Source organism: Delphinus delphis, chromosome 20 (genome assembly GCF_949987515.2).
Source record: "Delphinus delphis chromosome 20, mDelDel1.2, whole genome shotgun sequence".
NCBI lineage: Eukaryota > Metazoa > Chordata > Mammalia > Artiodactyla > Delphinidae > Delphinus > Delphinus delphis.
Genome location: NC_082702.1, coordinates 26,177,059 through 26,192,376, shown reverse-complemented (window position 1 = coordinate 26,192,376; position 15,318 = coordinate 26,177,059). Strand labels below are relative to the sequence as shown.

The following is a 15,318-nucleotide window of genomic DNA, read 5'->3' as shown; positions in this document are numbered from 1 at the left end:
AAAAGATGGGACTGGTTTGGGGCAGAGGCGTGATCCCACTGGAAAGGTGTGAAAGATAACTCCAGAAAGGACAGCTAAGCTTTCTAGGTTGGGACATAAAAACACAACAGCTGGGAAGGTCGCGCAGTCCGCTGAAATCCCTTGTAGCACATTACAATCAGTTAAGGGCAAAATAAAATCAGAATCATACTAAGAGGTAGCAGCTGTTTATCTTCTCGGAGATTTCAAGGGTCTCTGGAAGCCGGGCCAGGGAAGGGTGTTCTCCTGGAAGAGACTGGGATGGGGCAGAGCTCTGGCCGAGGGCTTGCCCGGGGCTGGGAAGCGTGTGGAATGGCCTGCGTGGACACCGCAGCTCCGGAGCCCCAGGGAGCCTCTGCCACTACAGGCCACTTCCAAACCCAGAGTCATTTCTTGGGTAAGTTATGCAGTCCCCACGACATATAAATAAAAGTTTAGTTCTGTGTTTCCATATATCTTCTACATGGAGGCTAGCTGAATATTAGTGGAGTAACAATAATTATTAATAAACAATAATCGTCATAATAACAATAATTAATAGAATAATAATGCCTTGGGGGCAGGGGGAGGGGGGTCCTTCATATGGTGGGGCAAGGGTGGGGGCGGGGCTCTAGGTCTGGTAGAAGTGGTGGTAATGGTGGTGGTGTTCGTGGTGGTGGTGATGCTCGTGTCTCTGGACCGCCTGGCTGGCCTGGCTCTCGTACACCACCACCGCGGGCAGCTCCCTGACGTGGCCCCGCCCCACGACGGTGCCGCCCACGGCTAGGGGCGCCTGCAGGCCCCGGCACCCCTGATGGCTCTCCTTGGCACGGTGCTTGTGCTTCTTGTGCCCGAGGGGCGCCAGAGTGGGGAGGAGGGCCGGGCTGGCGGCCAGGTGGGCGGATGGGGACACCGCAGGGACAGCAGGTCCCATGGGGGGTTTGCTTCTTGCCCCTCTGGCCACGTGGCCCACACCCACGCTCTTGCCCTGGGCCTTGGGGGACCTCACAAAGTGCTTGCTCCCGTCCTGGGTACCACCCCGGAGCCGCTGCTGGACCTCCGAGACCTTGGAGAATGGGGTGTCAAGAAAGTGGAAGAAGCCGGGGTCCACGCCTGGGGGCTTTCGGTGTGGGACGTGGATGGCTTCTGGCTCGTGGGAGCGAGATCGAGCGGGGTTGGAGGTGCGGGGCGGCAGTTCTGACTTCTGAGCCACTGACGGGGAGCCTAGGAACCAATTCAACAAATGTTTAATGAGCACCTACTGTGTGCTGGTGTCACACGGTGCCCTGGAAACCACTCCGCCCCCAGTTCTCCCAGGCTGACAGAGGCAGCTGCTCCTTATCAGAGCTAACCCCATGCCCCGACACCCAGCCCACTGCTCCTCCCTCTGCCTTGGAGGAAACTTTTCTGCAATGGAACTTTGCCATCTGCTAAGTGGGAAAAACTGTTTGTGTTAGGTCTTTAAAAATAATTAATTCTCCTTCTGAGAGCTTGGAAAGAGAGGAGACAGGGACATTGTTAAAACTGTCTAAGGTCACTGGAGCACAAAGGAAATCTACAGGCATGTTCCTTAACTTATAGAGGTAACTCAGAGAGGAATTAAACACGGGGCGGGGGCGGGGGGAAGGGGAGAAGGGCGTTGTGGGGAGTGAAATTAAGTGGACTGTGTCTTCATCTATTTTAGCAAGAGCTGAGATGTCAAGGGCTGATAAAGACAGAGCCCTGGGCTTCCCTGGTGGTGCAGTGGTTGAGAGTCCGCCTGCCGATGCAGGGGACACGGGTTCGTGCCCAGTCCGGGAAGGTCCCACATGCCGCGGAGCGGCTGGGCCCGTGAGCCATGGCCGCTGAGCCTGCGCGTCCGGAGCCTGTGCTCCGCAACGGGAGAGGCCACAACAGTGAGAGGCCCGCGTACCGCAAAAAAAAAAAAAAAAAAAAAAAAAAAGAGCACTGTTTTGCTTAACGAAGCCCAGGGTCCTCACTGGAAGAGAGGGGTGGGTCGGGGTGCAGCACCGAACTGTTGTTTTCATTGAATTATAAGCCCTCGGATACTACTTGATTTTGTTCAACTTTGTGCATGTTTTAATGTTTTAAATGTTTTGAATGCCATCTCCTCCAAGAAAACTCTATACTCTGTCCAGTAAAGGCTAGGTCCTCCCCCAGCCCAAGGGGGCCAGCGAACACACATTCCCCCACCAGCCCACCTGCCCGCCCCGCCACGCCCTGCCCTGGCCGCCCTCACCGGTGAAGGAGCTCCCTTACCAGGCCCGAACTGGGACGTGTAGTTTTCTATCCCAGCGAGATCTAAGTAGTGGTTTCTCCTCTCAATGTTCTCATCCACGCAATGGTGGTAGCAGCCGGACTGCTCCAGACGGCTGTCACCCTGGAACCTATCAGGGAAGACAAGCGAGAGGGTGGGCCCTGGCCTCGCGGTGGGAGTGGTCCCACGAGCTCCTGGGAAGCCACCAGGACAAACCCTTCTGGACCCTCTGTTAATTTCTGTCTGGGTCTTGGGAGCAGGGGCGGGAGGGAGTGAGCACGTCGGCACTCTGTCCCTCCTCTTCCTCCCCTGCCTGGCCTCCCTGGGCCTTCCGGGAGGACGGGTTAGGGACCATGCTTTGAACAGGCCCAAAGCAAAGGAGAAGGTAACTGGTCAAAACTTAAGGATGCTCCAGAGCCAGGCTTCAAACCATGTGTTCCTAACGTCTCCCTGGCTCCCCACGGGGTGGGGAGAACTGAAGCCCCCAAGCCACTGGAGTTGAGGCTGGAGCACTCCATAACCTGCCCAAAGCTCAGAACGGGCCTTCCCAGTGTGGTGTGAGGTGCAGGGAGGGGCGGGCGGGGGAGAGAGGTGACCTTTCTTCCACTGCAGGATTCTGGGCTCCCTGCCCCTCCCCTTCAAGGGCCTCTGTGATCTGCCCACACTAGCTTGCCTGCTCCTCCAGGGCAGCCCCCCACATCTGTAGCCAGCCTGGGCACCCCCAATTCCTAGCCCTCTCCCCACGCCATGCTGTGTCCCTGCCTGGACCACCTTCTCTCTTTCCCCTATTTGCTTCTCAAATCCCAGTCATTACCTCTCCATGTTCACAGTAGATACTGTCCCACATTACTGTTACTTTATATTACTGTTTACTCAGCACTTTTCTTTACCCAGTCTCTCTCCTTTCTTCCCTCTCCTCACTTCCTTCCTTGCAGTTAAATAACAACAGGTGAAAGATAATTGCAGCTTTACAACCCCTTATCCACAATTCTGAAATCCAAAGCACGTGAAAACAAAGATCTTCCATAACCCATGTGGCAGCCAAGCTTGCTCTAAACAGATGCGAAGGTAGCTATAGTCTTTCTCTCACTTAGCATGAATATTTATATGTGTCCCTGCAGAAATATCTATGTGCTAAGCCCTGGGGTGCTGTGCAGATCCCAGATAGAAATACACTGGGAGCACCTTTCTAAAACTCAACAAATGCCAAATTCCAAAACAAATCTGGCCCAAAGCATTTTGGATGAAGCAACGTGGACCTCCATTTAGCTCTTTGGACAACTGAGTTTGATTTGCGAACCTGACCTCTGAAATCACTGCCCACCCCGCTACGCCCTGCCCCCAAGGAGAATGTAGACTGCAGCCTCCTGCCAGGAATCCCTTAGAGGCAGGTCCACAGCTGGGGCTCAATCCGTGCTCAGAGGCACTGGGCCGGCTCTGCCCGCGCTCGCCCTACCTGAGAAGGGCCCGCTGCTTCTTCTCCCAGCTTCGCAGCTCCTCGGCGGGCTTGGTCTCTGCTCTGGGCCTGGTGCTCTGCAGGTCTGAGTCCCACCAGAGAAACAGCCCGGTGAGCAGCCTGTTCCTGCACCCATCGGCCTCCCGGCCCCACCCAGGCTGCCTAGCACACAGCCCTTGAAACTGGCCCACAGCAGCTTCGCAATGGTTCTGCGGGGAGGGTTCTCCCAGCCAGGACTAAATAGAGGGGTCTCGCAGCTTCCTGCCCGGCCTGATGCCTCCCCCGGACTCACCTCCTCCCCAGACTCCTTAGCTGCCTTCGAGGCCCCGCCCACCTACACTCCCCATCACAGAAGCCTTTACTGCGGCTGCTTGCCACGCCCAGGCCCACCTCCAGCGCTTTGCTTATGCAGGGCCTTCCATCTGGAATTCCTTCCCTATCCAACCTTCAAGGACCCACTCAAATGCCACCTGTCCACAGAGCAGCTCGCAGGAAAGGCCCCAGGACTCCCTCCCACTCCTCCCAGGTGGGGCTCTGACCCTCCCTGAGAGCTGGGAGTGGACCGACTCCCGTGGCCAGCGTGGCCCTCCAGCCCTCACCGGGGTGATTGAGAAGGACGCTCTTCTTGCTCTGGCTCCCATCGGGGGCCACGGTGAGCTTCACCCGCAGCGTCTTGCTCGACGTCGGGGAGTGGTTGACGGAGGAATCGACCACCTCGTAGATGGTGTGCAGCAGGCTGGTGATGTCCTGGGTGGCAAGGGAAGCAGAGACCCACGTGCATTTAAAACAAAGGAATCGGAGGGCCTCCGGAATCTGAAAGGCCGAAGTTCCCCCTGGTTCCCCCAAAGCCCAGCCTCAGGCAAACACTAGGATGTCAGGGGTTCACAGGAAGGGGAAGCAAGAGTGAGGGAGAGGGAGAGTGAATGACCCGAGTGCACAGGAAGGGCCGTGGGCAGCGGGGTTCAGGAACACCGGGGACCTTGGAGGGACTGTGGAAGCTGCTTCAGAATACTCCCATCCCAGAGGGAAGCCTCCTGCACTGCTGGTGGGAATGTGAATTGATGCAGCCACTATGGAGAACAGTATGGCGGTTCCTTAAAGTACTAAAAATAGAACTACCATATGACCCAGCAATCCCACTACTGGGCATATACCCTGAGAAAACCAAAATTCAAAAAGAGTCATGTACCACAATGTTCATTGCAGCACTATTTACAATAGTCAGGACATGGAAGCAACCTAAGTATCCATTGACAGATGAATGGATAAAGAAGATGTGGCACATATATACAATGGAATATTACTCAGCCATAAAGAGAAACGAAATTGAGTTATTTGCAGTGAGGTGGATGGACCTAGAGTCTGTCATACAGAGTGAAGTAAGTCAGAAAGAGATAAACAAATACCGTATGCTAACACATATATATGGAATCTAAAAAAAAAAAAAAGGTGAACCTAGGGGCAGGACAGGAATAAAGACACAGACGTAGAGAATGGACTTGAGGACACGGGGAGGGAGAAGGGTAAGCTGGGACAAAGTGAGAGAGTAGCATTGACATATATACACTACCAAATATAAAATAGCTAGTGGGAAGCAGCTGCATAGCACAGGGAGATCAGCTCGGTGCTTTGCGACCGCCTAGAAAGGTGGGATAAGGAGGGTGGGAGGGAGACGCAAGAGGGAGGGGATATGGGGATATATGTATGCATATAGCTGATTCACTTTGTTATACAGCAGAAACTAACACAACACTGTAAAGCAATTATACTCCAATAAAGATGTTAAAAAAAAAATACTATCATCCCTCAGGGGTAGAGAATTGCCCCAGGGATGCTATGGGTGGAGAGTTGCACCAGGGACGCTACATCCCCCAGACTTCCAGGCTGTACTGAAAAGCGTAAGCCGTCTCCCAGGCACCAGAGAAAGCTCTTATGCGGGGCACTAACAGGTGAACTTGGAGGAGGGCCTCAGATACTGTGGGCGTGGGCGTCAACAGCATCTACTTCTGGTCTGATGAGCACCTCCTGCATGAAAAATGGAAAAGTGGATGCGTCCACAAAGATAAACTATTCTGTGAGAACTTGACCAAATCTCATCTTCTCTCTGGGCCTCAGTTACCCCCTTAACCAGAACAGTGCTCTCCAATCCTGATTGGGTGATGGAGGGGGAAGCAGGTTCCCCTCACTAGGACTCCCTTTGTTCCGGCCATCTGCTAAGGGGAGGGTTCCTGCTTTGAATGATGTTGGAAAACTCTGGAAAAGGTATTTCCCCTCTATAGGTCAGGCTCACAGATGGTCGATTATCTGCCCAGAGACTCTTCATGAACACAGACAGACTCAGCCCCCTTTTGCCCCCTCACCCATAAGCCCTTGGGCAGAGGTGACACCAAGCACTGCCACGGCCATGCGGGTAGGTGGATGGATGACCAGGAATGCTGGGGCCAACTGGGGTACTGTTCCCACCCACAGGAGGTGGCAGCCGCCCAGCTCAACTGACTTGTAATGTGGCAGTGCAGGCTGAGGGTCATTCCAGAGAAGCCAGAAACCCAGAATCTCTTGTTAAATCTTCAGAATCTTTGATACTGGCAACTAGGTAATTTTTTTCAACTCATTCCCCTCTGCCCCCAGCCACAGGCAGCCCCCATTTTATTTCTGTCTCTATGAGTTTGACTACCTCTAGGAACCTCATCGATAACCTCTAGGAATCATACAGCATTTGTCTTTTTGTAACTGGCTTCTTTCACGTAGCGTAATGCCCTCAAGGTTCGTCCATGTTGTAGCATGTGTCAGAATTTCCTCCCTTTTTAAGGCTGAATAATATTCCATCGTATGGATAGGTCACATTTTGCCTATCCACTCACCCATCAGTGGACACTTGGGTTGCTTCCACCTCTTGGCTATTGTGAATAATGCTGCTATGAACATGGCTGTATAAGTATCTCTTAAAGAATCTGCTTTCACGCCCTTGGGGTATACTCCCAGAAGTGGAATTTCTGGGTCAGATGGTAATTCTATATTTAATTTTTTGAGGAACCTCCCTACTATTTTCCATAGTGGTTGAACAAATTTATAAACCCATCAACAGTGCGCAAGGGTTCTGTTTTCTCCACATCCTCACCAGCACTCGTTATTTTTTTGTCCTTTTGATAACAGCCATTCTGACAGTGTGAGGTACTATCTCATTGTGGTTTTGATCTGCATTTCCCCGATAATTAGTGATGTTGAGCATCTTTTCATGTGCTTATTGCCTATCTGTGTATCTTCTTTGGAGAAATATCTAGTTAGTCTTTGCCCATTTTTTAATCGAGTTGTTTGTTTTGTTGTTGAGTTGTCGGAGCTCTTTATATATTCTAGACATTAATCCCTTCTCAGACACATGATTTGCAGATATTTTCTCCTATTCCATAGGTTGCCTTTCACTCTGCTGATTGTGTCCTTTGATGCACAGAAGTTTTTAATTTTGATGTAGTCCAATTCATCTATTTTTGCTTTTGTTGCCTGTGCTGGGCCAGAACACCTGAGGGCTAGCCTGGGACGGTGGGGCTGCCAGGCTGAGACTTGGGCTCCAGCTACTCACTTGCTGGCTCCCTGGGGATCCCAGCTCTTCTGGCAAGGCCCACGGAGGACCCCTCTTCCCCCTTCTCTTTCCCTTGAGCTGCTCTGCACCACCATGACTGCCCACTCTTTCTCATCATCTTAGGAAGCCTGTGAAGGAGGTGTCATTATTTTACAGGTGAGGAAAGTGAGGTCCACGAACGTCATCACCTAAGCATCATATACCAGGCCTGGGGCCCTGGTGTGTGATCCCCGAGGGTTCCAGCTGATTCGGGGTCTAGGAACATGTGTGCTTTGTCTATCCCAGCTGGAAAAATCAGCCCTGTTGACCGCACAGGGTCCGGAACGGAGAGGAGTAGGTGCCTGTAAATACTGTACAAGTGAACACCTGAAGGATGAACAGGTTCTTTCTTCCGAGTTGGGAAGCTGTAGGCTGTGGTTGCAGGGAGGCGGGAGCGCGTCTGCCCCAGCACACAGGAACATGCATGCTGATGGTCAGAGGGTGTGGAGGGGAACCGTATTTATAGCCAGATTTGAGGAGTGGCTTTGGGGCTAAAAATAGACCCAAAGAAACACCAGGCTGGGTCTTCCCTGGACTGGAAGCCAACCTCCTTGCTGCTGGGCAGGAGAAAGAAACCAGTGAAGGCTCACCCCAGGGGCCGAGCTGGGGCACCCTCCTTGGAAAGCCTCACTTCCTTTCTATTCATCTTGTTAGCAAGGGGTAAAGGAAAGCAGAATGCAGTGTCTGCCTGCAAGATTTCTGTAAGGTCTCCGAGGTGGGGGGCAAACCCTTTTACAGTCAGCTCCTGAGGCTCCCTTGGCCTCTTCTGAGCTAGAAAGGAAGAGGACGGCTACCAGAGGCTGAGTCGTCTGGGCCGCCGCACGTGTTAGAAGAGGGGAGAGGCCACCACGCCTCTGAGAAGCCCAGCCTGGCTGCCCCCTATTGCCACCCCAATTCAGTTCTGTTACGCAGGCTTCAAGCCTGTAATGTGTTCCCCTGTGAAGATAATGACTCCATTCCCTAACAGGTGGGGGCAGGGGGGTGGGAAACAGGGGCTCCTCGCTATGGAAAAACAATAACCCCCAACAAAAAGCATCACAGCTGGAGGGCACTTGGGGGTCTCACCTAAACCACCCCTCATCTCCCCAGGGTCCCAAACCAGGAAGGGTCTCCACTGCTTCCCAAACACCCAGGTCTCTCTGGGGGCTTTGCCTCCCTAGAATCCATTCTCTCTTCCCCTAATAACAGCACCTTGATTTTATTTTGTAAGCCAAATCCACCCCGCCCCATTTGCAGTCTATGTGACTCACGGGTCAAATAACTTTCCCCTGACTCCAGAATGAGCACATCGACCCAGAGTTGGCCATTAAAAGCATCACAAACTTATGGCAAAAATGACTGGTTCAGGAGCAGACATGTGACTCAATCAAAGCCAGTCAGATTCGGTTCTGGAACTCCAGTTGACATTCTGAATTTGGGAGGGTTGCAAAGAGCATGGAATACAGACTGAAACTATCAGCTGTTATCTCGCTACTGCCAAGGGGAGAGCAGGCCTGATAATAAAGGAACACAGAGGAAAGAGAACCTTGAAGAACAGCTAGTCCTGAAGACCTTGAGCCTCTGGATCCAGCCATGCCTGAAGTCAGTGCCCGTGGACTGAAGTTTCAGTCACATGAGCCAATATAGTCCTCTTTTTTTTTTCTTACTGTAGTTTGTGCTGGGATTCTGTCACTGATGCCCCAAAGAGTCCTGAATGATTAAAATTCACTCACAGCTTCTTCCTCCGACCTGTTCTAACAACCCCTAAACCACAGCCTGAGGAAGAGGTGGGCTTTTTTCACCCAGGTCTCCCCTCTGGCAGCTTTTCCTGCACTATCTACAGAGAAGAAAATACTGAGCCCTGAACTGGGACAGGGAGATAAGAGAGCAAAGCTTCAATTCTCCCTGGGAACACCCTGAGGCCCTCACGTGCTGGGCGAGAGGTGGGCGTGGAGCCAGCCATGCTCATCTCAGACCTCTCTCTATGCAGATCTGTTACAGGTAGCGCACCTGAACACCAGGGCCTCCTGGGGAGGGAGAGGATGTCAGAGAGAAACAGGACAGAAGAGGCAATAAGGAGGCAAAAGGGATGATACCAAGACCCAGGCATAAGAGAGGCAGCAACAGTCAGCAATAATTCAGATCAGATCACTCGCCAGCTTAAACCAGCCCTCCCCTGGCTTCCCTTAACACCTGGAATCAAAGTCAGGATGCTGGCTGGAGCCTGAGAAGCCCTGCGTGAGCTGTCCTGCCGGCTCCCGGCTGCAGCCCTGTCTCTCTGGATAAGCAGCCACCGCACCAGTCTCCTCCGGTTCCTTAAATGCCCTGAGCGCTCTCACTCTCCCCGGCCCAGGGCTCTGCCCAGCTCAGCGCCCACGTCACCTCCTCCAAGAGGCTTCCCTGGACACTCCTGCCCATCTCGCTCATACCGCTCTGTTTATTTCCATCACTGAACACGTCACAGCTTACGATGACCCTGTGACTGTTCGGGCTCTGCTTCCCTCAGCGGACTGCTGGAGCTACACGGCTAGAAACTGCGTCTGTGCTGTTGCCCACTGTGCACCCGGTACATAGGAGATGCACACAGCAGGTGCGCCATGCGCAGACTCACGTATGTAGAGAGGGCGCGAGGAACCGAGGGAGGAAAGAGATGTGGGGAGATTTGAGATTTGAGGGAGAGAGAGACACAGGCATGTAGGCGGAGGGGAGGGGGAGGAGGAACAGGCCTGTGAACTGAGCTGCTGGCCGGGCCCTTGGGGCTGCTCGTTCCTGCATCAATGGGGGTAGGCACTGCCTGGCCTCTGTCTGTCCAGCCCACCCCAGCTCCTGGGCAGACTGGCCGAGGTGGGAAGTGGCCTGGGGTGATCTCAGAGCTCCAGGACCAGAGAGAGAAGGAGGCAGGACAGGACTCTGTTGGGGCCCAGAGTCCTCCTCTAGGGAGGCCTGGGCTCAGCGCCTGCCTCTTGTCTCTTCTGCAGCAGGAATGGTGCCTCGGCCAAGAGCAGCCCGGCAGCCCTTCCCCTCCCCATTCACAGGTCTCCGTGAAGCTCCCAGCAGCCTTGCTCCTGCCCTCCCCACCTACCCTTAGGAGACGGGGAAGGGACAGCAGTGGTGGGCTCACCATGGGCCTGCGCCTGAGGGCGTGGCCTGGCGGGAGGCCAGGCGGGTGCACTCACCTCACGGGTGACCTTGCCATTGTTGTCAAAGTCGTACAGAGTGAAGGTCCACTCCTGCCGGCTGTCCTCCTCCACAGACACGTCACACTGCAGCTCCTGGACACAAACAGACAACAGACGAACGTGGTTGGTCACACGGAGGCTGGAACACCCATAGGCCACGTCATGGGGCTGCCACCTCCCCCTGTCCTCCCCAGACTCTGTGTGAAGAAGAGCGTGATGACTACTGAGCCCACACGCCACAACTACTGAAGCCCGCGAGCCACAACTACTGAGCCCACGTGCCACAACTACTGAAGCCCGCGCGCCAAAACTACTGAAGCCCGCGTGCCATAACTACTGAAGGCCGCGTGCCTAGAGCCCGTGCTCCGCAACAAGAGAAGCCACCGCAATGAGAAGCCCACGCACCACAACGAAGAGTAGCCCCCGCTCGCCGCAACCAGAGAAAAGCCCGCGCACCGCAACGAAGACCCAATTCAGCCAAAAAATTTTAAAAAAATAATAAATTTATTAAATAAATAAATACATTTATTTAAAAAAAAAAATAAGAGCGTGATGACCAAGACGTGATGGGCCCGGGAGAGAGGCCAAGCCGGGCAGGGGAGCGTGGGTCTGGGGAGAGATGCCTGCCGGGTGCAGACAGTCTCTGGGTCTTCAAAGGCCAAGGACACACAAGGGGGGCTCTGGGAGGAGGCTCTGTGGCCTCAAGAAGAATGCACTTGGACCCAGGGCTAGACGCTACTGGAAGATTCAGGGGTGACTCAGGGAGCCGTGACGGGACTACCAGGGTGGCCACCTGACCTGGAAGGTAGGACAGGAGGGGCATTAAGAGTTAAAGAGTCTGCCCCAGGGGCCAGCCCGGGCTTGGCCCTCCGCAGCTGCGTGACCTTGGACACGGCCCTGCTCTTCTCTGGGCCTCAGTTTCCCCTCACATAAATTATGGAAAATGATGGTATCGACCTCAGAAGGTCGTTGGGAACAGTAACTGCTCTGTCCCACGTCCCCTCGGCCCCCTCCACATTCCCCTGTAGCTGCAGTGGGCAGTCCCCGACCTCCCACCTCAGGCGCCCGGCTTCCCTGTCCGAAGGCAGCCCCAAGGAGTCAACCTGAACAAGGGAGGGGCCAGGCCGGGGGACACACCTGAGCGCATTCCAAGTGGCTCTCCAAGGGGCCCCAGCAGACAGAGCCGAGCTGCCCGTGACCCGCCCATCAACCCCCCGTCACGGATGCCCCTGCTTCCCTGCTACCCCCTGGGATCACCTCCCAAGTCCTGTCTCGGTCGGCATTAGGAGAACTGGAAACAAGTGCGTATGCCTCTTGGCACAGAGAAAAGCCTAATTAATGGTAGTAGCTGCTATTGTGTTTGCTGGAATGATTAATACAGTGATGACGTCATCATCATCACTCCCACAACCCGAGGTGTCCAACCACAGGGACTTGGAGCTGGGAAGCGGGGGCTCCGTCACTGGCGGCACATACGCGGGGGCCGGCGGAACCCCAGACAAAGAGATCCAGAAAGGATGGCCGTTTGGGGAAAGAGAATCCAAAAACGGCCTTTGAGAGCCACAGTTCTGTGAAAACAAGCAACGACACCCCCAGACCATCCTGTTCCACGTCTTGCCTCGGCCCACCTCTCCTTCTGCATGAGAACACGCTCAGCCCCCAGAAAGCGGAGGTGCCCGGCCTCCCAAGGCTGCTGGGAGTGAGCCCCAGCACGGCATCCCTGCCCCTGGCTTCCACAGCTCAAGCCGGCTCCCTCCAGCAGTTCTCGGGCAGCCCACGCTGAGTTCAAAGTTGGCCTTCCCTCAGTTGTGACATGCCTGTCTGATACCTGCCAAGTGCCCACTCTGCTCTCTGAGGCACTGCGTCGTGCAGCACAGCAATCGGCCCACACACATGCCTGTACACGGGTGCGTGCTTGCGAGCACACGCACACGGACACATATACGTATGCATATACACTCCCACGTGCACATACACATACTCACACATACATACATACACACGTGCATACACACACATTCATACGCACATGCACGCACATACACACACCTACGCGCGCGCGCGCGCGCGCGCACACACACACACACACACACACAGGGTGTTTACCTGCTTCCCTCTCCCAGCCCCTCCACTTGGCTCCAAAGACAGCTCGGGTTAGAAGTTCAGAAACACGGGTTAAGTAACTACCCCCACGTCCCGTGACCTCTGTCACGTGCACCTTCCTGTCCCCCCAGCCCCCGCCCTCTCAGGTGAGTCTTCCTCTGGGACCATGGATGAGTCACAGGCAACAGCCGGCCCCACTCCGGAAGCGGACCCACTTGGGCTTCCTGGGAAGACGTCTGGGGCTGGGCCTTCCCTCTGCCGCTGGGCTTGGCACTGGCTTTGCCGAGCACCCCCAGAAGACCTGCAGGGACCCGGGGTCGGGGAGCTCAGGAAGAAGCTTAGCACCCACAGCTCCTCAACCAGATGCCGCCTGACCCCTCAGCGCCCGCATCCAGGGCCCTCGGCGACCTGTCTCACCCACCCTCCTGCGTCATCCCCCCGACTCCCTGCACAACGCAGCTGGCTGTCCCGCACAGCCCAGCGGCACTGCCAAGCCTCCAGGACTCTGCCCTGCTGTTCCCTCCACCAGAAGCGTCCTCCTCAGCCCAAAGGCTACCCCCGTGCATCACCGCTCCCAACCCGTGCTCCTGTGCCCAGAGGCTCAGATAGACCTCTGCCTGCAGCCACGGCTCCCTCCTCCGGGCACTGCACCGAGTGTCTGGACTGCCAAAATGCCCATCACCCTGCAGCCCTCCGGCCTCGCTTAGGTGACCTCCCTGTCCCCCTCCATGCTCCCAGATCCCCATCACGTCACCAACTGTGCAGTTACTGGGCCCGGGTCACTCATCTGTCCCCCTTGCCATGCTGTGCTCCAGGAGGGCAGGAACCATGTCCAGTTCACTGCCGGGTTCCCTGGTACCCGCAGTTGTCAATCAACACTGGGTGGAAGGAGGAAAGGAAGTACTCATTCTGAATTGAACACCCTTTTAAGCACTTGAGACGCCTTAACTCAGCATGATTCCAACATCCCAATAAGACGGATATCGCCATTTCACGGGGGGGGGGGGGGCAAGTGAGGCAGCGGCAGAGCTGGGAACGGTCCCCCCCTGCTGGCCCCAGAGCTATGCCCTAGTGATCTCCTGAAGGAAACAGAGGAGGAAGGAGGTGAGGGTAAAAGGAGGGCGGGGAGGAGCCGGTAAGCTCCCTGAGGGCAGGTCTAGGTCTTGCTCTCAGGACCTGGCCCTGTGCTTGGTACACAGAAGGAGCTTAATATTCCATTCGGGGAGGCAGGACAGACAGACTGTGGGCTCTGGGCACGCATGTACCCTTTGGTGTTGACCACCTGAGTCCCAGACAGAGTCAGGGACCTGCCCCAGGTCTCCTGGTCGTCCACACCCCACCTGGGAGTCCCCACATGCTCCCCAGAACAGCCTTGGGAGCTAGAAGCAAAGATTTCTTTCACCAATGAGGAAACTGAGGCCCAGAGAAGAGGGTGGTCACCCAGGCAGTAACAGCAGCACCAGGGCCAGGGTGTCGTCTCCCCCATTCATTCTCCTGTCCTTCCCCCAGGCCACCAGGCCACAGCCCAGGGGCATCCTCTGGCCACCACTCCATGTTGAGAGGGGCCCCAAGCTGAGAAGGGAGGGCAGAGGTGAGTCCCCAGGGCCTGAGCTGAGCTGGGGCGGCCCCAGAGGTAGCAGTAGAAACCTCTCCCAGAGGGCGGCTATTCACCCAGGAGGGGAGGGGCCTTCAAATCTGGATGGGCCTCAGCTTCCCTCCTCGAAAAGCAGCACCGAGAAGAGAAAACACCTCCATCCAGGGCCCAGCACCAGGAAAGGAAACTTACTTCAAATTTCAGCTGCTTCTTGGAGCCCGGGCAGGATTCGCCTGTCTTGTCCATCTTCTTCTCATCTCCACTGGCCAGCCCGTCCGTCTTCTCGGGAGGCAGGGCCACTGCAGGGAGAGGCAAGGGAGAAAGCGTGAGGAGGTGGGTCCCGAGCCTCCCAAGCCCAGGTGCCGGGCTGCGGGGCCACCAGCTCCCTGTGGCTTTGTCCCGAGGATGTCCTCACCATGGCGTGCGGCCCATTCTGCCCTGCCGGTTTGCTGGAGTCCAACTGCTCTGTCCTCTGGCCCCGTTAATGCCCAGGGCTGCCCCAGGGGAGACCCTCTTCCCAGGGTGCCTCTCTGCCCGCTGCTCAGGTCACCCCAGTGGGCCTCTCAGGCCTCTGTTCTCTGCAGCCCAGGTAAGCATCCTGAGGCCACCCAGGGCAGTGCTGGGCCAAAGGGCAAGTGAATGAAGGCAGACAGGTGCTTTTGGAGCCCCCAGGGGGAGCTCTGGACCACAGCCACTTTCTGCAGTCTCTGCCTTCCAGGAGGACATTGTGGTGTCCTCGAAGATGCCACCTGCCTGGGCACACTGCATGCTACCTGCATGGGGCGCACTGGTGGGTGGTCAGGAAGAGGGATAGAAATGGGGAGTGATAGAAATGGAGTTCACTGGGGTAGGTGAAGGGCATATACACGAGCACACACGCGCACACAGACACGCAGGCAGGCACACCATGGTATCTTCAGGAGCCGGCTCGCCCTGGGCCTTTCATTCTGCCTCTGCTCACCTAGAGGGTCCTCCCTCTGCCAAAAGTATTGAGCAGAGGGTTCTATGGTCCCTGTGCGTCCTCCCAGGAGCAGTGGGAAGGTGGGCATGAAAGCCCGGGGCCTGTGGACACCATTTTCCCGTGGATACCCCTAACAGGTGCCAGGAGAACGGTGCAGGGGAGCAGCCATCGTCTCT

The 15,318-nt window shown here is 55.6% G+C and overlaps 1 protein-coding gene across 1 annotated transcript in view; it reads right to left on the bottom strand.

Annotated features, from left to right (window-relative positions):
• Positions 1-589: 589 nt before the first annotated feature.
• The window catches only part of NKD1 (NKD inhibitor of WNT signaling pathway 1), an 83,942-nt gene continuing 69,213 nt past the window's right edge, over positions 590-15,318 (bottom strand). The window contains exons 5-10 of the mRNA XM_060000942.1: positions 14,374-14,480; positions 10,482-10,577; positions 4,310-4,457; positions 3,711-3,795; positions 2,257-2,384; positions 590-1,221 (exon numbers count right to left, since the gene is read on the bottom strand). Coding sequence (XP_059856925.1) covers positions 629-1,221; positions 2,257-2,384; positions 3,711-3,795; positions 4,310-4,457; positions 10,482-10,577; positions 14,374-14,480 — 1,157 coding nt within the window. The 3' untranslated portion in view covers positions 590-628. The remainder of the gene's footprint in view (positions 1,222-2,256; positions 2,385-3,710; positions 3,796-4,309; positions 4,458-10,481; positions 10,578-14,373; positions 14,481-15,318) is intronic.